Source organism: Hippopotamus amphibius, chromosome 4, assembly GCF_030028045.1.
Source record: "Hippopotamus amphibius kiboko isolate mHipAmp2 chromosome 4, mHipAmp2.hap2, whole genome shotgun sequence".
Lineage (NCBI taxonomy): Eukaryota > Metazoa > Chordata > Mammalia > Artiodactyla > Hippopotamidae > Hippopotamus > Hippopotamus amphibius.
This window is the reverse complement of record NC_080189.1, coordinates 46,639,829-46,661,231: the sequence shown is the minus strand read 5'-3', so window position 1 is coordinate 46,661,231 and position 21,403 is coordinate 46,639,829. Positions and strand designations below refer to the sequence as shown.

At 52.5% G+C, this 21,403-nt stretch overlaps 1 protein-coding gene across 1 annotated transcript in view; it reads left to right on the top strand.

The window, feature by feature from the left end:
• ADCYAP1R1 (ADCYAP receptor type I) overlaps positions 1-20,384 on the top strand; it is a 41,523-nt gene extending 21,139 nt beyond the window's left edge. The window contains exons 8-17 of the mRNA XM_057731849.1: positions 217-349; positions 1,213-1,366; positions 1,802-1,862; positions 2,456-2,525; positions 6,365-6,456; positions 9,868-9,951; positions 14,005-14,088; positions 17,317-17,446; positions 18,974-19,015; positions 20,196-20,384. Coding sequence (XP_057587832.1) covers positions 217-349; positions 1,213-1,366; positions 1,802-1,862; positions 2,456-2,525; positions 6,365-6,456; positions 9,868-9,951; positions 14,005-14,088; positions 17,317-17,446; positions 18,974-19,015; positions 20,196-20,384 — 1,039 coding nt within the window. The remainder of the gene's footprint in view (positions 1-216; positions 350-1,212; positions 1,367-1,801; positions 1,863-2,455; positions 2,526-6,364; positions 6,457-9,867; positions 9,952-14,004; positions 14,089-17,316; positions 17,447-18,973; positions 19,016-20,195) is intronic.
• Positions 20,385-21,403: the final 1,019 nt, after the last annotated feature.

Sequence of the window (21,403 nt, the reverse complement as noted above, 5' to 3'; positions counted from 1 at the left end):
GGTCTAGATAAAGAGAGGTCACAGGAGGGAGCAGTCTGGCTTCACAGAGGAGTGGGGCCTGGGAGTGACTGAGGGTTTAGAGAGGTGGGAAGAAGGGGACGGTCTAAGTGGAGACAGAGCCGTGGAGCTGGCCCAGAGGGGACCCTGGAGTGGAGGGTGGAGTGCTGTGGGCTTCCTTACTTCAGAGCCTCTTGCTTCCCCGGCCCGCTGATGTAGGAAGCTGCACTGCACCCGCAACTTCATCCACATGAACCTCTTCGTGTCGTTCATGCTGAGGGCCATCTCCGTCTTCATCAAGGACTGGATCCTCTATGCCGAGCAGGACAGCAACCACTGCTTCATCTCCACTGTGAGTGCGCTGAGCTCTGCCAGGGTGGTTCCTCCCCGCAGTGCCCGGCCGTCCAGGTGTTTTCCTGCAGGTTAAGACGTTGACCCTAGTGAACACGGAAACCCAGGAATGACCATGAGTTTACTAGAAGCCAGTGAGACCCCAGCATGATGTCACTTCCTGTCCCTCAGCCCGTGCGTATCCTTGGCAGAGCAGTTGAGGAGGGTCGGGTGGAAATGTCAGGTTCCACTTGACTAAGGAGGAAGCTAGGCTCAGAGAGAGGCCTGGCCTGGCCGCTGGTCATTTAGCCCAAGACGGAGCCAAGGGGCTGATTGGCTGGGGTTCCCTCCAGACCACCTCCTCTGTTCTGATACCTTTGGAGGAAAGCAGAAAAGTTAGGCTTTGATGGGGCAGGATGGAAAGACCAGCCCAGAGCACAAGGCCTTGACCTGAAAGAGCACACTTGGAGGGGGGTCTATGATATTTCTAGGGGGGTAGGGGTATCCCCCTAACCTATGTGATGTCTGAAACCTTTGTTTTACCCGGGAGGCTCCTGCAGGGTCCTCCTTATTCGCCTGTCCTGTGGGGGCTGGTGAAGGGGTGGAAAGTGGGGGAGGATGGGCCTGGGGAGCAGAAGGGCTTCCATGTTTTCTGACATGTGCAGAGCTGCCCCCATGGGCAACTTTGACTCAGACTCATAGGATGCTGCAGTTTTAAGCTCTGCATGCAGGAATGTTGAGTCTCCCAGACCCACGGGGAGTGTAAGGCTGAGCAAGCTTAAGCTGAAGGGCCCTCAGGATTCTTCCTCTCTGGTCCTGCTGGGCTTGATTTTCAGGGTTCGGTGGGGGCTTGCCCCTTCCTCCCCCTCCCCACTCTCCCTGCAGGTGGAATGCAAGGCTGTGATGGTTTTCTTCCACTACTGCGTGGTATCCAACTACTTCTGGCTGTTCATCGAGGGCCTGTACCTCTTCACCCTGCTGGTGGAGACCTTCTTCCCTGAGAGGAGATACTTCTACTGGTACATCATCATTGGCTGGGGTAGGTCACTGGCTGTGGCCTGCACAGGCGCAGGCCTCATGACCACAGATGGCCTTGATCCTGCCACCTGGGAGTGTCAGATTAGAGGAGGGAGGCGCTGCCCTGCCCCACAGCTGATGGCATACTCCCGGTTCTTGGACCCTTTTTTGCTCTCCTTCTTGGAGAAAGGCCACCATCTGAGGGTGGAGATATGCTCAGGAGTTCTTCTGGGAGGCAGGGGAGCCCGGGCTCTGGGGGACACAAGGACCCCCAGGAGGCTTGGGTGTGAGGGACAGTTAGGGTCCCCAGGACTCCAGGTCTGAGAGGGAGACATGCCCCATGGGTCCAAACCCTGCATCCGAGGGGTCCATTTGCTCCCAGAAGCCCCGAGTCTGAAGGGGACACTGAGTCTGTTGGTTTTCCTGTTATCACGGGGCTCCTTTTCTTGCTCTCCAGGCACCCCAACTGTGTGTGTGTCCGTGTGGGCTGTGCTCAGGCTCTACTTCGATGACACAGGGTGAGTACATGCCTGAGAGCCACGGCTGGAGCCCCAAAGAGTCTCTAGCAGGTGGTTGTCAGCGGCTGCCTTGACTTCACGTTAACTGTCTCAGACAAACCGTCCAATGCCAGGCCTGGGTGCAGCCCCAGCCCTGGGCACCGACTATGTCCTGACCCCGCTGTGGGTGGACTCACCCAGCCACATCTCAGCTGGGACCCAGAGAGGGAATGTGCGAGGTTTCAGAGCCCTGCCTGCTTCTGGGCCCAGCTCTAAGTGGCTGTTCTTCTTTTACGGAGGGCAGGAGGAATGTCAAGGGTGAGGTTGCATCCCCCCAGAGCCCAAGGTCTGATGGAGGAACGTGGTTCTTGCCCAGGAGCCCATCGGTGACCCTGACTCCTGGGCTTCAATCCCTGCCTTGACGGGGAGCTGAGGGAAGGACCAAGGCACTTGAGCCAGAGCTGGGCTTGGGTGTGCAGCCTGCCCAAGGACTCTTCTTCCAACCAGCGCCTCCTCAGAGCTGCAGGGGAAGAAGCACCACCCACAGGGGCAGAGGCATTGTCCCGAAGGGGTCCTAGCCCCCAAGTGTCATCTCTCTTCTTTCTGTCTTGCAGCTGCTGGGATATGAATGACAACACGGCTCTGTGGTGGGTGATCAAAGGCCCTGTGGTTGGCTCCATAATGGTGAGTGTCCTTGTGACGAGAAGCAGGGAAGAGACAGAGGTCTGGGCTGAAAGGCAGGGGAGGAGGAGAAACAAAGAGGTCACCACACAAACCAACCTCCTCCCTTTTCGTGGCTCTGTTATATTCTGTCTGCAACATGCACGCATAAGTTATTTAGCTATTCTGTTCGCGTTGCACATTTATCTTTGTCCCCTTTTCCCTCATTATGAAAGATGCTACTAGGAACAGTTCTGTGCGTAGCTTTGAGAATGTGTGAATGTTCCTTTAGAATTAATCCCTAGAAGTAGAATTGCTGGGTCAAAAAAGGATACCCCATACCACTGTCTGCACTTGTGATTTCAGCCATTTACATTTTTGCCCAGCTTTGTGGGGGATAATGGTAGCTCATTGTTTTAATGTGCATTTCTCCGTATTGCTAGGGCAGCAGAGCAGTTTTCAAACATTTATTGAAAATTTGGTTTTATCCTGGCTAGTACTTATTCTTTGCTCATTTTTCTAGTCCATTTGTTATCTTTCTTACTGTTTGATAGAGAGTAATGCTTCACCTGTTTTACGTGTTGTAAGTATTCTTCCAAGATTGCATAATTTTATACAGTCAGACTATCAGGCTTTCTTGCCGTGTATTCCAAGCCTTATTTCTTGTTTATGGAAGTCTTTCCCAACCTTAAGATATAAAAGTATTCTTAATTGTTTTAAAGCAGTTTTACAGATTGGATTATTCCATGTATGTCTTTAATCCATCTGAAATTTTATTTCTCTGTCTCGTCTGAAATGATATCTAATCTTACTTTTTTTTCCCAATGGATGGACACCTCACCCTCTCAATTCTTTGTTATTGAATAGGTCATTCTTTCTCCAGTGTGTAGAAATGCTACTTTATCGTAAACACTCAATGCACTCTACCTGTGTTTTGCTCCAGACTTCCTCCTCCGTGTTACTAATCTATTTGGCTCTTCCCTTGGCGAGTACCCCGTTGCGCTAGTTACTGTAACCTGGCAGCATGTTTTGCTGTCTGGTGTGCTGATACCCCTTTCCTTATTTTTTTCCCTTTGAAATTTTCTCGCACATTTCCTTTCTCAGATGAACTTTCAAATTTGTCAAGTTGCAAAAAAAAGCCTGGTTGAGATTTTTATAGGAACTCCATTGAATTTATAAACAGATTTGGAGGAGAAGTGGTTTTCTTAAAATGTTGAGTCTTCCCTTCCAAGAACATGGCCTGATTCTCCACTTATTCAGTCTCTCTCATAGAGTCGTTTTTTACATCCTTTTTTCAGTTGTCTCATTAAGGTCACCTTTATGGCGTCTTTCAATGTGTGCTCGCATTGTGTCTAGGAATCATTCTTTCGTTCTGTTTTCTAGTGGGTGTATTTGTGCTGGTATTTAGGGAAGCTACTAGTTTTTGTGTAGTTTTTTCTTTTCTTGGTTACCTTTTGAAGCTCTTTTATTGCTTCTTATCCCTTTTCAGTTGGTTCTCATGGAAAATTACATAATCTGCAAATGGAAATACTTTTTACTTTTCATTTCCAGTATTTATACTGTTTATTCCTTGGTTTTGTTGAGGATGATCTTTGCTATAGTTTTGGGCAGTTACCTTCACTGAATTAGGAAAGTTTCTATTCCTGGCTTGTTTTAGTGTGTGTTTTTTAAAAATCAGGAATAGGTGTCGAATTTTTTCCAATGTGTTTTGGAAACATGAATTGATCATTCCCTTAGTGATGGACATTTATAGTATTCCAGTTTATCTTCGTGGTGACCAATGCTGCAGTAGATATATTTGTGCACACTCTTGAGTACGTGTGAACATGTCTTTAGAATAAATCTCCAGGAGTGGAATTTCTGGGACAAAGGATGTATATACATTTAACATTTTCATGGATATCAAATTGCCCTCTACAGGCAGAGTACAAAAGTGCTCATTTCTTATGTTTTCGTTGGTGTTTCAATTACTGACCTATTCACCAATCTTAGCTGTTTCAATCTGTTAATGTAACAAATGTTAGCAGATTTTTTTTTTTTTTTTGCATTCCTGGCATAAAACCTTTATGGCCATGATATGTTTGTTCTTTTAATGCACTGCTAAATCCATTTGTCAATATTTTGTTTACAGTTTTTACATTGTTCTTTGTGAGTCCCCTGGTTGTAGGCGTGTGTGTGGGCATGGTATGTGTATACGTGTGTGTGTGCCATGCTTTCTGTCCTTGTCTAGGTTTTGCACCAGGGTTTTGTTAACCTTATACATGATTTGGGAGGTTTTCTTTTTTTTTATTTAATTAATTAATTTATTGGCTGCGTTGCTGCGTGTGGGCTTTCTCTAGTTTCAGTGAGTGGGGGCTACTCTTCGTTGCGGTGCGAGGGCTTCTCATTGCGGTGGCTTCTCTTGTTGCCGAGCATGGGCTCTAGGTTCACGGGCTCTAGAGCACAGGCTCAGTAGTTGTGGCACACGGGCTTAGTTGCTCCATGACATGTGGCATCTTCCTGGACCAGGGCTCAAACCCATGTCCCCTGCTTTGGCAGGCAGATTCTTAACCACTGTGCCACCAGGGAAGTCCCGGAAGGTTTTCTTTTTATTTGCTTTTAAATAATGAAGTAGTATGTAAATTACATCTTCCCTAAAGGTATTGTGAAATTGGCCGATAAAATTATCTGGGCTGTTGCCTTTTAATGCATGCATCTTTGAGTACGTTTTAAATTTCACCTGAGGTTATTGCTGTGTTCTGATTTTCTACATCTTGATTTGATTTGATTAATTTATATTTTCCCATTTTGTTCGATTTTTTTTTCTTCGTGATGATTTAAAATATTCTATACATCTGTTGTCTTGTCCTCTTTCTCATCCCTAAATGTGTTTAATTGCATTTTCTCCTTTTGGACTGACTAACATATGCAGTTAACCGTATTTACTGTGCTAAATTCCAGGTACTGATTAGACACTGACCGTGTAGTAGAAAGCAAGACTGACGGAACCCTGCCCTCCTGGAGATGCTTTATCATTCTGCTTGATCTGTGAAAACCAACAAAGCAAAGCCAAAACATTTTGTTTTTATTCATTGGCTACTTTCTTTTCATATTTCTTTCGTGAATTTTTATCCTTAACTTCCTTCTTGTATAAGTTACATTTATGGTACTCTCTCCCTAGATTTTGATTTGAATGCTTAATTATTTTATTTTCAATATTTATTATTTTTAACGTTAGTGTTAGGCTCTACCTTTCTTCCTGGCGCGCCGCTCGGCTGCAGCCAGATGTTGCTGTGTAGTTGCCTGTTTCTATGTATTTGCTCCCCTCCCTCCCCCTCTCTCACAGTATGCACAGCTTCCCACTTTGTTTAGAGCGCTTTTGTCTCCGACCTTTGTCTGAAGGTAAATGCTGTTGCTGTTCCCGGGCCAGTCCTTTAATTAATAGTGTTTATGGTTGTCCATTCTGTGTCTCCATATTCAATGACTCTGAACTTGGAGTTTCTCCCGAGGACAGCTCCCACCTCTGCAGCAGCCTCTCCTCTCTCTGTTTGGCATCGTAGTTTTCCCATCACCCTGACCCTGTTTGCTCTTTCTCTTCCAGAAGTTGCTCGCTTTCCTAGCTCACTCATGATAACCTTTGCTCTTTCTCAGTACTCTTCACGGAATTCTTTTTCACCTCTCTCTTCTGTCGTTTCGATGATAGGGAGGGAGGCTGGGGAGGTGAATGAGTGTTCTCATGCTGCCATCTTAGAGTATAAGTCTAGATGGGATCTTGACTGCATGGGAGGAGGGCCCTGTCGGGGGCATGACAGCCGGTGCAGAGGCAGGGGTGTGGAGAGGCGTTGCTCACAATCATTTTCATCTGTTTTTTCTGTGCTTCTCAGGTTAACTTTGTGCTCTTCGTTGGCATCATTGTCATCCTCGTGCAGAAACTTCAGTCTCCAGACATGGGGGGTAATGAGTCCAGCATCTACTTGTAAGTACCATTGGGTGAATGCCATGGTCAAGTCCAACAGCTGTGCGGGCCCTGCACTCAGGACACAGGATGAGAAGGCTTGAGTGTTGCTGACAGGGTACCCTAGCATGGGTATTGGCAAGAATTCTTTTGGATTAAAGTACCTTTAAAATCTAGTTGCTCGCCTGTCCTTCAGCCAACCCAGGAGCTCCTAATCTGCATGGTGGTAACATGGAATGGAAAGGAGGGAGAGGAAAAGATGGACAGATCCTGTGTCTCGCTAGGAAAATCAAGATGGAAAATGCCAGATTCCTTAACGTAGTTAGGGTCTTGGTAGTTTAGAAATTGGACTTCCTTTGGGGGTCTTGGTTCTGTGGGAGGCTCATGAATGCTGCTGGATACAGTGTTGCCTGAAGTCCCCACCCCCAGCCCAGTGTGTGCGAGTTGCTCAGCCCCCGATAGTGAGTCAGGTGGACAGTCTCCTAGGTCTGGGTACTGGAAGAGACATTCTCTTTTCCACCTTCTCTTGGGGCAGCGCTACTTCTAAGTGTGGTTGTCTTCCTGCAACTCCCTCCTCCCTGAGCAGAGGAACATCTGACATGTTTGGGGTTGATGGGTTCGGGGGCAATCTCGTGTCATTGAGTGTAGGGTTTCTCCACTTCCGCAGGCATTGGTTTGTTTCTTCCCAGTGTCTCTGCAGCCAGGTCCCTAACAGCTTACCCCTGCTTGCTCTGCCCTACCCCTCTCCCAGCCCTCCACCCATCCTGAATCAGACCTAACATCTTCCATCTCACCCTTCTTGCCTTGTGATCAGGAGCATGGCCAGCTGGGTGTGTGTGCTGTGGGGACACTTCCGACACTGGGGAGGCAGTTTGGTTCCCTGTGGTTGGCTGGAGGGGCCAGATAGGCACAGGGAATCTGAGGACCGTCTCTGGGGTGGAAGCCATATGTGTTGCTTCCTCACTTTAAGAAAAGAGCAGGTTAGAAGGAACTCAGGTATTCTCGTGGCACCATAGGGGGCTGGTTCGCCTTCGTCAGAGGCTGCAACCTGGGGCTCAGAACCTTGACGGCTGCCCAGTGGGCAGTGGGACAGCAGAGAAATTCCAGCAGAGGGCTCCCCCACCGGCCATTCTCCTGGAGAGAGGGAGAGGCAGGAACTGCTCAGGGACCAGCCCCAGATCCTTCCCTCAGGCTCCTTGAAGCTTGCCCTTGGTCTGGTTGGGCCTGGGTACCTCTTCTAGTGGAAGGCCTTCCCCTGGGGGCATGGACTGGCACAGGGCCTGGCTCCATCAGGCTTGCTTCCCTGCGGGTAGGATGGTTACCTTGACTGCCCCCTCTCCTCCTTCTGTTGGCTGTCCGTTCATTGTCTTTTATCTTTTTTCATGTTTTTGTAAATGTTTACCAACCTTTGCTTTTATGTGTATGATATGTAGTTGAAAATTGTTCATCCACGTAAGTCATAGAATCTCCGAGGTTCTTCACTGAGGGCCCAGTGTAGCCAGCTGTCTGCAAGTAACTGCCCCAGAGAGATCATTCCTGCCTCTGTCTCCAGGAGCCACAAAGCAGGGCCCTGCTGCTCCCCTCACCTTCTTGTCCAGTGTTAGAAACCACAGTCTTGTGCCTGGCCTGTTTGTCCTGCTCGAGGGTGGCTTGGCTTTCACATTAACAGTTATCTTGGACTTCTGAATCTGCTGGTAGCGAAGTCGGTTTCATCTCTCGTTGGAGCTCTGCGCAACCTTGACTGCCCCCTTCCCGCCGCGCCCACCCCCCCAGCCCTCTGCCATCTTGCTTCCTGGTAGGGTCTGTTTCTTCTTCTGAGGTCCCTGGGGCCTCTGCTCTGGGGGCTCTCCTAGCTTCCCTCACTGTGCCTGTGCAGGGACACACACGGCGGCTCAGCCGCAGCCTGAGTAAGGACACTCTATTGACCCCAGCACATACTTTACCAGCTTGGACATTCTGCCCCAGGCAGCAAGAACGCCAGGGTCTGGAGGGAGGGAAGTGTGGGGCCAGGGATTTCAAGGTATATCATGGACTGGGAGCTGTAGAGTCCTGTCAGGCCTTCCTAATGCATAGATGAGAACCATCTGTGATTAGCACAGGGTTTATACATTTAAGTACAAATGTTTAAAGAACCAGCTGCAGGCACGCCTCGTTTTATCACACTTCACTTTACTGTGCTTCACAGATATTGCCTTTATTACAAATTAAAGGTTTGTGGCAACCCTGTGTTGAACAAGTCTGTCGGTGCCATTTTTCCAGCAGCATTTGCTCTCTTCGTGTCTCTGCATCACATCTTGGTAATTCTCGCAACGTTTCAAACTTTTCCAATATTATAGTTGCTGTGGTGATCTGTGATCAGTGATCTTTGTTACTACTGTGACTCACTGAAGGCTCAGATGATAAGCGTTTTTTAGCAATAAAGTGTTTTTAAGTTAAGGTATGTACATTTCTTTTAAGACATTATGCTATTGCACACTTAACAGACTATAGGATAGTATAAACACAACCTTTACGTGCCCTGGGAAACCACACAATTTGTGTGACTCGCTTTATTGCAATAGTCTGGAATTGAACCCACAGTATCTCAGGGGTATGCCTGTAACTGGTTTGCTTTTTTTTTTTTTTTTTTTTTAATTTTATTTATTTATTATTTTTGGGGGGATACACCAAGTTCTGGTTTGCTTTTATCATGTGAAAAATCCCCCTGAAATCTCAGCAGTTTTTTTTTTTTTTAAGAGAAATCTAAGCTTGTGCTCGTCTCAAGCCCCAAAGGTTAAATCTCAGGTGGATGTGGTCTGCAGGCAAGGTCGGAGGGCTGACACAGGACGGGATCAGCTTGGTCCCATTAAATGCAGCACCATGTTTGAGTGTTTCCAGGGTCAAGGAGACCCTCTTGTTGAAAGTGAGGGATAATCAAAGTGGTCATGCTGCTAAGAACTGCAGGGCATTTAAAAACATTTGTCATTCGGTGCTTGCACGTTTAATGCTCACAGACACCCAGCAAATCTGGATTAAATATAATCCCCGTTTTATAGCCGAGGGAACTAGTTGTCAGTGAAGTGAGATGAATCCAGCAGGAGAAAGTGAAGCCATAGCTACAGTGCAGGCAGGCCCTTGACTCCAAGCTTGACTGCACCTTCATTTACAGGCATTTACAGGACTTTACAGACAGGAAGATGGTGTTAAACAAGGCTTCTTGGAAGAAGAGGCCCCAGTGGGTTGCAGCCTTATATAAAACTGCCCCACGTGGAGTGCTTTGAGCTGGGAGGTGTCTGCAGTAGGTGGGGAGGTGGGGAGACAATGGGGAGATTAAAAAAGGGGCAGGACATGGTGGGAGAGGGAGATTTCAGGGGTGTGTCCGAGTCCCCTTGGGGGACTGAGAAGCCCCTTCAGATCTGCCCACAACAGCTTCTGGTTTTTCCCTGTTTCCAGAACAAATTTAAGCCTGAGAGTCCCCAAGAAAGCCCGAGAGGATCCCCTGCCTGTGCCCTCAGACCAGCATTCACTGCCTTTCCTCTAGGTTGGTTCCAGCTGCTGAGATGATCAGGGTTTGTCCTCCTCCGTGGACCAGGACAGCGCTCCTGCCCCAGCTGCAGAAGGACCTGTTGGGGGCTGGGGCTCCTGCAGGGGGCAGTGGCCCTGAGCCACCTCCACTTTCTCACTGGCTGGTAGAAGGAGTGGCTGGGCTCAGGACTTGGGCAGTGGCCAGGCATGGAGTGTGGCCTGGGTTGGGGCTAAGCCAGTGCTTAGGCTCGACTTGGTTAGGGGCAAGGGGTTAGGGCTCAGGCCCATTCTGGGGTCAAGTTTAGCCTGCTTTTTCTTGGGAACCAGAGTTTACCTCTGTGAGAAGCCAACTGGAGAAGAAAAAGGAGGGTGAGGTTTCAGGGCAAACGCTGATTGTGCTGAGAGCATCTCAGGCCTGGCCCTGTAGGGAGCTGGCTTTATTCCCAGCGGTCTCCCTGCTGCAAGATGGACATTGGCAACTGCTTCTTGGGTCTGGGGTTGGGAGGGAAACCCCGTCTGTGTTTCCCTTGGGAACCACACAGAGCAGGTCTCCATGGCCCCTTGGGGTAAAGGAAGAACAGACACCGTGATATAGTATATATAGCTCAGCAGGGCTGTGGACCTACCCAGCTTCGGAGGGACAATGTTTGCCTCTGAAGACGGGCGCTTCCTTGTCTAGGCAGAAGTGCAGCCGGGAAGCTCTCATTCTAGGAATTCAGACCGCAGCCTGAGGCTCCCAGTTCACATAGGGCTTCATCTTCTGCTACCAAAGCACTCTCTCCCCTGTCTAGTAGCACCCTATCCTGACAACTCCTGTTAGGGATTGGCAGTAGGGAATGGTTGCCCCCCATTTTGCAGATGGAGAAACCAAGGCCCAGAGAAGGAAAGTGGAAACACCTAAAATCAGCAAGGCAGTAGCCAAACAAAGCCTTGAGCTCAGGTGCCCCAACCCCCCACATTAGGCAAGGGGCACAGAGGGCTGGCTGGTCCTCAGTGGTGGGAGAGAAGGAGGCTGGGCAGGGAAACTCCAAGATCTGCTGAGCTGAGCTTCTGGCTGGAGTACCAGTGTGGTGGGGAGTGCCTCCCAGGGACTGGGCCAGGGCTGTGGGGGTGCGCAGCATCTGAGCATCAAGGGGGACCCTATGGAGAATGTCTAGCTTAGGTCACAACATTCTGTGGACCTGCTGCGTGTCCCACACTATGCTGACCACTAGGACCAGGGTGAAATAGGCAGTGCTGTCCACAAAGGGTTCCTCTGCAGGAGTCTCTGTCTAGCATCTTGGGGCTACAGCCCAAGCAGCCTTGCATGCAAAAGGCACTACAGTGTTCATGGAGTTTAGCTTGAGACCAAAGCAGAGTTGGAAGAAACCATGTGTTGCATCCCAGGGTTATAGATGGCAGTGCCGAGACGCACATGGGTTTGACCTTCTTGCAGACACACAGCAAAGCCTTGGCAGAACCAGGCCTGGGAGCCAGCGCTCCCTGACTTCCAGATGTAGGGCATGAACCCTGCACCTGATGTGGGGGTCTCCTCCCTTCTGATTCAGGCTGACGCTGCTCTCCAAGCAGGCTCTGCCTGGTACCCTTGCTTCTTATGCTCCCTGGGATGCAGATTAGAACTGAGCTGATCAGGCAGCCTAGGTTTATCTCTTCCTCTTGATTGAAGTTCTTTTCTTTTTTTGACGAATTGTAGTGACTTTTCAGAAATTCTGACATCTTTCTTTCTCATGCCTGTTTCTGTTTTTTTTTTTTTTCCACCCTCTTTCCTTTTTGTTTCTGTTCATTGGATCGTTTTAAACAGTCATTGGAGGTTTGGGGGGAGGAGAGTGTTTGGGAAGAAGGGCCCTTAACTTTGTCCCTAGATCCTTCTCTGGAGAGCCCTCCCAGGCATCAGGTGCCCCCTTTGGTCTGCCCTTCCCCTCAGAGGCACGTGTCTTTCCCGGGGTCTGATTTCCCAGCTAACTTGCCACTAAATGGCCTTCTGCAGTACTTTGAAGAAATCAGAGCAGTCTGTATTTATGGTATTCAGGGCTCAGGAAGAGCAAGGATAATTTGGGAGCTCAAAGAGAAGAGGTCTCAGAGGCGAACAACTGAAGCTTTAGAGTTCGGGGTGAGGGTTTAAGCCTGATGTGTAGGAAGTGACATCTGAGGTTTGGGCTCTCTGGCTCCTGGACCATGATTTCTGTGGCCAAGGTTGAGGGGTCAGGCCACCGGCTGTAGGAGAGAGTCCTCAACCTTTCAATCTGGCAAGGTAGAAAATAAATTTGAAGGCTAGAATGGCTTCCATTCCTGAATATCCAATTAAGTTTTTCTAATTATTGAGAAAAACATACTTATATGTGTCCATCTGTCTCTTTGTATATATACAAAAAAGACCTTTGATATTCATTGAGGCACATGAAGAAATTTCTCAAATACATGACTTCCTCACAACAGTGTTTCTGGAATTTTGATTTGCAGGTGACTCACTAGGGATTTTTTAAAAAATGCAGATTGTGCGGCAGCATGTCTGAGCCAGCCACCTGAAATTCTGCATTTCTAAGACGCTCTCAGGTGGTACTGATGCTGCTGGTCTGGGTAGCAGAGCATCATGATAATGGTCCAGTACTGCCCACCTCACAGTCTGGTGTGAATTGAAAGATGCTGTTTATTAAATGAGAACCACAGCCCTGACTGAGGCAAGGATGCTGGGCAGACCTCAGCTTGCCCCATCTTTGAAGTGTGTGATTCAGATGTTCACCTCAGCAAAATGACGTGTCACTACATGTTGAGGACCTACAGACTTACTCTTAAAGAGCTGGAATCACAAATTACGAATCCATGAATGCCCAAGGTCTCGCCTCTTTGTGCATATCTGTTCTCATTTGCATCAGACCCCCCTCAGGTTGATCGGTTCACTGGCAGCTACTAGGAGCTCTGCCACAGGGTGCCTGAGGAGGGCGTGTGAAATGGTAACTCTTCTGCAGTCTGACGAGATGACACAGCTCTTACTCCATTTCTTACATGCTTGTCAGAGACGGGGAAGAAAATGGGTTGTACCAATCCTAGCATAAGCAGGACCAAGAGGGGCTAGGAGAGCTGGAAACGGAGCCCGAGACCTCTCTGAGGGGGCAGAGCTCTGTGCCTCACCCGGTGACAGGTAGAGCTGGACAGGCATCCTGGGCCCACCTGTGGGTGGCACCTTAAGGTGACTCGTTTCTGCAGGCAGTGGGGGCAGAGCCCAAAAGGTGCCCTCTCAGCCTTCAGCCCCTGCCTTCTGAACTGTGATCGAGAAGTCTAGCCAGCACTGTGCAGTAGAACTCTTGGCAGTGGGGGAAATGCCCCAGAGCTGTGCTGTCCAGCATGGGAACCACTAGCTACCTGTGGCTGTTGAGCCCTCGTAGTGTGGCTCAGGCGACCCAGGAAGTGGATTTTTCATTTGATTTTAACTTACATGGTGGATGTGTAGTGTTTCATGGGTGCTCCATCCACCCTCTCTCTGCTCCCCTTAGGCCCACACTGAGGCTCCGGGGGCCTCAGTCGGAGGAAGGTGCGGGAGAGGAGGGGGAGGGGGAAGCCCAGTGGATGCTCCATGTGGTTTTCACACGTGAGCCCAGAGGTGGCCTGGTTCTAGGGCTGGGCAGGCGTGAGGTCCATGGCGTGAGTTTCCAGCTGCCCATCTTGCAGAGGCATCTCCGGCAAGGCCGTGCTCTGAGCCTGGAGCTGAGTCTGGAGACAGCTCCTGGTCCCCCGCGTGAGACCCAGCCAGACCCCACCTCCCACGCACACCCATTTCCCCGCCCCGTTCCGAACCCCACCACCTGTCAGTTTCCCAGTGTGAGTGCTCGCCTGTGCCTGTGTGTCCGCGCACACACGTGTACACGTAGGGGTGTGTGTTTCTACGTCGAGAGCTGACCGCGTCTCGGCCCTCGGTGTCCTCCTCCTCCTCCGCGGGACGCCCCGGCCCCGTCTCTATACCCTGGACCTCTCTGCCCTCCCCGTGAGCAGTGTCACTCTAGTTCCCGCCTCAGTTTCTCACTGCCGAGTGCCCCCAGCTGACAGAAATGCTGATCTTGTCACACCCAGCAGCTGCGTGCAGAAATGCTACTGCAAGCCACAGCGGGCTCAGCAGCACTCTTGCAAGATGTCAGAACTGTCCACCATCACTCTGTAAGTGTGCGTGGCGTGGCTGTGGCCGGGTGTGCCGGATGGGAGGGGGGCCGCATGCCGCCGCCGCCGCTGCCGCCGCCGCCTGGAGCTCGCGTCCGCCCAGGCTGCAGCAGAGCCGGGCGCGAGCCTGTGCCTCCGGCCCCGAGCCCTCTCCCGGCTGTTGCATGTGGACATCTGTGTGTCTTGTGAGTTCTCTGCAACCTTGTGGCCTGGGGCGGGGTGGGGGGAGGCGGCGGGCATGGGGCTGTGGCCGTGGTGGGGGCAGCGGGGGCGCGGCCGGTGCTGAGGAGGGAGTGGCTTTGAAGCCTCTGCTGCTGTCGCCGCCGCCGTGGTGTGTGGTCGGCGCCCCGTCCCCCACGTCCCCAGGTTTCAGTCTTTGCAACTGCCACATTATTCCTAAGGGCCTTGAGCTTGAATTCATTTAGACTGAACCCCTGCAGGGGGCGGGACCCTCACCCCGCGCATCTCACGCACGCTTCACGTGCTGAGTGACTGCCTCCCCACACAAGCCTGTGAGGTGGGTACTTGTCTTATCCTTGTTTTACCGGCGAGAAAACAGAAGCACGGAGAGGTGAAATGACTCACTCAAGGCCATATAGTTGGTGGGGTGAGGATTTGAACCCAGGGAGTCCTAAGCCCTAGGCCTCTCTTCCTGGAGACTCAGCCCCAGTTTGGACATCCCTTTAAGTGGGGAAACTCAGTGTAACTTGGGTGGCTCTGACCATTGGAAGCTCTTCCTGTGTTTTTTAGGCCTCTTCTGCCCATTGATGCCTCCTTGGGGCAGGAGGACGGAGGCTAAGGCCCTGTGTCACTCTTTGGGTTAATCAGATCCTAGGGTGATTCTGTGACTCCTCAAGGAGGAGTTCCAAGGTTCATACCATATGTGCCCATCTCAAGGCCTCTGGTCCCAGCTCTGAAGGACAGAGGTCCTCAAACTCTGAGACCTAGTGACTTCCTCCTCTGCCTCAGCTGTCCCATCCACCAAAAAGAGCCCCTGGGATGCCCTGGATCCCTGGATCCCTGGCAGAAGCCCCTGCTTGTTCCTGGGCTGTCGCGGGGCCGCAGGGGAGGGAAGGCGTCGCCCTCGGACCGCACCATGGCATGCCTGCTGCCTTCACCCCGTCTGCCTGCGGCTGGGAAGCGCCTGAAAGCTCGTGTGTTTCTCACGTACTGAACCCGTCCCCTCCACTGCCACCGTGAAAGCGGGAGAGGTTTGGCCTTTTGGTTTCCAGGGCACCTTTCAAACTGCGGAGACGGATCCCTGGGAACAGATCCATTTTGGGGACAGAAGGCGAGGAGGGAGGAGGGCAGGGACCACAGCCACATCCCAGGGCTGCCTTCTCGCCTCAGCTCCTTCAATGAAGCTGCTGTTTTAAAGGAAGCCCTTCAGGCAGGGTCACGGAGGCGCCCCCAAGATGTCCACATGCCCGCATTTCCAGGCCACTTTCCTCTTTCTTTTTGGACGTTCATTCTTCAGCCAACATTCCATGCTGCCCTCTGGGATGAGGCTCTGGGTGCCCAGAAGGAGCAGGACCCAGGTTCTCAGGTCATGCTCAGCATCACGGACTCCAAGGTGTTCATCCCGGGCCCATGTGGTTATCTCTTTATGGACGCACTTTCCGAGTGTGAGCGCCGTGCCTGTCATGTGCTGGCCAGGGCAGATGACAGATAAGTGAGGCATCACACCTGCCTTTAAACAGCCACATCCGAGAGCGGACAGACAGATGAGAGGCTAGACTACTCCAAGATGCAGCTGGGCTCTGAGCGGGACCTGCTCAGACCCTGTTGGCGTCCACTCTGGTCCAGGCACCCCCGGGTCCTACAGAATGGGCGGCCTGTGATCACAGGGAGGATTGGTGGGCACTGGGCACTTGAGGGGCTTTTTCCTTCCAGGACTGAGCCTTGGTCCCCCTGAAGGTGTCCCCAGACGATTCCTCCCCCTTCCTCTGTGTCCCCTCCCCTGTTTCTCTTTCTTCCCCTTCCCCATCCTTTCGCTCTCAGTAGATGCTGGGAAGCCAAGGGCATCACTCAGACTCTGTGGTTTGACTTCTCCTGAAGTCTGGAGCCCCCACATTCAGTAGAACATTCTCTCCTAGAAAGGCTGGGATGGGAAGACGGAGGGGCACACAGTGTAACTGCCCCAAATCAAATGGCCACCCCCTACCCCGCTGCCCACCCTCGTGGACTGAGCTCTGCCAGGAGGGCCCAGATTGCACCTGCAGGATGGGGCTGGCTCTTCCAGGAAATCCAAAGGGAGTCCGTCTGCTGGGATGGGCAGAGATGGGGTCCCACTCTCGGAGACCCTCTGGGAGCTGCCCTCCCCCCCGGAGCAGGACGCATAAGAGCACACGCTGTGCCTACTCTTGATGTCTTCCCGCAGCTTCTGTGCCCCACCCTCTCAGACCAGACCCCATGCCCCTGGGCCTCGGAGTCAGTTGCAAGTAGAGGAACCCCAGAAGAGCTAGCCTCAGGGGTACTGAGGTCCCTTGGGCCATTTCTCCCTTTCCCGTTCTACCCTCACCTGAGCGGACAACCTTCGCTCCTTCTGACTCAGTTTCCCAGGTGGCAGGTTCCTCCTGCTAGATGGTGACTGTTTATACTCAGTGTCAGTAAATCCTTCCTAGGATCCCTCCCAAGTCTCTCCATCGGTGGTCTACCCACCCTACCCCACCCACCTCCCTATCGTCAGCGCCTCTCCATCACTCCCCACGAGCTCCCTGGCTAGCCCCAGACTCAGGAAAGCTGACTGTCTCTGTGGTTCTCTAGGGGCTACTCTTTCCAGGCATAGGGAGCTTCCTTTCAGAGCAAGAGAATGTTTTCCCTGAGGACACATCATGTTGTCTTTCCAAATCCCATCTCAGGGTTTTGCCCTGACTTCACTTTTCCCAAGGGTTTCACACCTACCAAAAGGGGTCTCTGTAAATCACATTACTCACATGTGCATGTTTAGTGGTTCTGCAGGATACCAGCATGGCCTAGAGGGATGGGCGCCCTGCAGATGAGGGGATGTCGCCCCAGAACTTCCCAGGGAGTTCTGGAAGCCTGCGCTCTGTTGGCCACCTTCTCCCCCAGGGCCCATGCCCTGGGAGAGAACCCTGAGGGGGTCTGTGGATAGGGGCCCCAGCTCTGAGGGGGCGTAGGGGCTGGGACTGGGCCTCTCAGCCCTCCACGGCTCCGGCCCCAAGCCCTGGTGGCCCCCGGAGCAGATGTTTTGCTCTCTCCCGACAGACGGCTCGCCCGGTCCACGCTGCTGCTCATCCCGCTGTTTGGAATTCACTACACGGTCTTTGCCTTCTCCCCAGAGAACGTCAGCAAGAGGGAGAGACTTGTATTTGAGCTGGGGCTGGGCTCCTTCCAGGTAGGCGTGGTGTGTGCGGAGGGCAGAACTCACAGGGAGCCAGGGCCCTGGCCTCGACCTTGTTGGTGGTTCTAGAGACATCTTTAACCTAGACTTGGCTTCATGTTTCCACCCCTGGGATAATAGTACTAGATTAGAAGGGAGCTGGGAGAGCCCTTTCTTTCTTTCTTTTTTTAAGTGTACAGTTTGATATTTTTTTCTTGTTAGGAATGTATATATTGCGATCCCAATCTCCCAATTCATCCCCCCCAACCCCCCCAGGGGAGAGCCCTTTCTACTGTCCACCCTCTAGGCTCCCAGGAGAAGACATGCTGATGTTTTCGTGTTGCGCTGCACCTGCTCTGGAGTCCGGAGCCAGGCCTCCTTTGGGTGATGCGAGAGAGCAGCTCCCCACCCCCACCATCGGCCCCGGGGGTGGGCACAGTGCCCTCAAGAGACCTCTCTGTCCACATCTGACTTCAGCCTGTAGACCATGTACCCCATGAGTGTTGGAGCTCTGTTTTACCCCAGTTGGGGGTCTCCAGCACAGGATCTGGTCACGGGGAGCTGAATGAGCTGACCAGGGGGATGAGAAAACAGATATGTAAATAAGTAATGCAGGGAATGAGAGAGCTGGAGGACTAGTACGTCTGTGCACGAAGGGATCTGTGGACGGGGCTGTAAATGAGTGAGTGAGCCAGTGTGAGGATGCATAGTGAGTAAGTGAACAGATGGGCGCGTGAGTGGGTCCATGAAGGCGAGGGTGGCTCCCTTGAATGTCTCCAGGAGAGAGCGCCTCTCGTAGCCTAACTGTTTAGAGGAGGATTTGATGGTCTCCATGGTCCGGTCAGAAAGTTACTCTGTGTATCTGACTTGACTCTCTGCCTTCCCCCATTTTAATTCAAAGCCACTGGGTTCTTAGCCTGGGGAAGCTGGGGGGATTATTGACAAAGCCGCAGCCTGGGAGTCAGAGGCTGGGGTTCCTGTCTCAGCACAAGAATTCTAAGTGCACAGAATATAAGTCAAGAATATGTGTGAAAGAGCCGAACACCTACCCTGTACCAGGCACTTACGTGGTGTTCTGTGTGTTCTGTGTACAAGGGTGTCTGGCCAAGGGAGGATGGGGGGGAAGGTGGTGGTGGGTAAAGACGGATCTGTTCTGTCCTGTAGGGGTGCTGCCCTCAGGGGGCCTGCAGGCTGGCTGGGGAGCCCAGAGAACACTCTGCGGCATGCAGGGAAGGCCTCTTCTAGAAAGTGGCATAGAACTGGCCCTCGGGAATGGGAAGGATCTGACTGAGGGAACGTGAGATCCGAAGCCAGGGTTGTCGATGGAAGGGAGTGCCCCCACCAGCCACTTGGCTTCATGGGTTGTGGCCATCTTGGTGGAGCAGAACTTTTCCCATCTTACCCCAGCTTCCCAGGCAGTTGCGTAGATCGTCTTATTTTTCTGCCTCCTGGTGTCAGTGCCTGTTCCTGCTGCCTCCCACACACCCTGCGTGGGAGGTCCCTTGCTAGCATCCTCAGGTTTTGTTTGTTCTCTCTCCCTAGGGCTTTGTGGTGGCTGTTCTCTACTGTTTTCTGAATGGGGAGGTAAGATCCTGGCCTTCTTAGCAGTGGAGGTACAGCTTGCTGGGGAGCAGACAGGGGTGGGGCCTGGCGGCCCCACAGGGCTGATCCTCCAGACCTGGGCTCTGCCAGACGCCCCGCACCTGCGGGAGGGGGGTGGAGCCGTGCTGGTGTCTCCTGCCAGTCTCCACCCTGTGCCAGATTCTCTCCCATTTTGCCTGCTGTGCAGCTGAGGCCCAGCCTCCGGAACAGAGCTCCCCCTGTAAAGGCATCAACTGCTGAGTGCAGACCCACCTGGGAGGGCTCTCACCATAAGACACACCTTAGTAAAGATGAACTGAAAGTGAGGAAGGACAAGGCACAGGAAATGGTACCTACAGTTTCTGAGGCTATTGATGGACAGGGGTGCTGAGCGGGGAGCTACCCAAAGTTCAGCATTACCCCCAGCAGGCCAGCCTGCCTGCCCAAACCCGTCCCCTGTAGAGTGGGACTTGGGAGACCATTTACAGGCCTCCTACTTTAGCCTGCTATGGTGAGGCTTTTGAGCAGAGCCCAGACCAGAGATGCTGAGCGGGGGACAGGGGCTGAATGGGTGGGTGGGTGGCTTTGAAGAGTGGGCAGAAGTCATTGCACCAAGTGCTTGGGTCTTGGCTGGTTGACCGTGGCAGGTTTCCTCCCCTTTCTGCATCTGAAAAATAAGAACATTGGCTCATACAACCTACAGAAGGGTCAGATAAGGATAGATATGGAGAGGCAGACAGGGCCCTGCAGGGAGTGCACTGGGAGCTGGAACTGGAGGCGGCTGCTGGCTCCGCACAAAGGTGCTGGTGGAGGGGATGGGTGTGTGGATACCAGAACTGGGCATGCCCCGTGCACACCATGTGAAGAGCAGCGTGGGGGGGGGTGGGGGGGGTGTTTGCCCAGAAGAGTCCTTTATTTAGTGATCCTCAACACTAACAGCGTATTGGAATGCCCTGGGAAGCTTTAGAACGTATGTGTGCCCTACTCCAGGGATTTGGATGTCGTTGTTCTGGGGTATGGCCCGGGCATCTGGGTTGTTAAAGCTCTCCGGGCAGTCCTCATCGGCAGTCACTGTTAATGGAAGTGCCCGCCCGGGAGGGGCCCCAGGGCACGCAGGTGGGAGGGTGAGGTGTGAGACGGTGTCTGCCCGGAAGTGACCGCCCAAGTTGCCCCCCCCCCGCAGGTGCAGGCGGAGATCAAGCGGAAGTGGCGGAGCTGGAAGGTGAACCGCTACTTCACCATGGACTTCAAGCACCGGCACCCGTCCCTGGCCAGCAGCGGGGTGAATGGGGGCACCCAGCTCTCCATCCTGAGCAAGAGCAGCTCCCAGATCCGCATGTCTGGCCTCCCAGCCGACAACCTGGCCACCTGAGCCCGCCCTGCCCCCTCCGCTCCTCCGTACACAGGCTGGGCTGCGGGCGGGCGCCGGCCATGCTTGTTGTGCCTCTTCTCTCCCTTCGGGCAGGCCCTGGGCTGGGAGCCCAGCTCCCCGAGGTGGGAGGAGGATGCAGGGCGCAGATGGGTATTTCCCCTCCCCATTTTGGCGCTGGCCCCACCCACCGTGGGCCCTTGGGCGTTGACCCCAGACATGTAAATACTCCTTAATTTTGGAAAAGTCGTCCCATCCCTACCCCTCTACCCAGTGTCCCTGCTCGCCTCAAGCAGGTCCCTAGCTCCACCCCACCCTGTCTCCACCAGCCTCAGTGATCACCTGACCCTATGTGAGAGGCCTTGTGAGTTGAGGCTGATGACCTTGCTTTGGGGGATTTTGTGACCTTGCACCCCCCTGCAGTGTCTGACTCTCAGTGTGGACTCTTGGAGTCGACTTGCCACCCCGTGGCCCTTTTCAGGCCTGGCCCAGTCCCTGAGGCTGCCAGAGGTCCAGCTTGGATGGCCGGAGTGCTTTTCAGTGCAGCCCATGCTCACCCAACATTGGCATCAGACAGTGGGAAAGCTCCAGGGCTCTTCCAGTCAGAGACTTCAGTTGGGATGTGGGGCTAAGGCCAGAGAAAGTTCTGGTGCTTTTCATTTGGCCCAAGAAAAATTACCAAGAGCCAGAAAAGTGGAGGTGATTGGAATGGAGTTGGAAAGAGTTTGGAGGGACCCATGGAAGAAGACCTTCACCACCTCCATTATTTTACCCTTGACTCAAGGTAGGCGGGGTTGGTGTGCCAGCCTCCCTTCTGTCCCTCCTGTCCCCAGGCATCAGTTGCAGGACGTTGAGAGATGGATGCCTCAGAGAAACTGCTCCCCAGTCACGCGCACCATATACAGCTCCTAGGCACTCCCCCTTGTCATTTCCCTTGAAGTCAAAGCCATGACTAGGATGAACCAGCCGCCTTCCTGTGATATTAGTGAATTCCGAAGCACCTTACACCTCCATGTGCCCAA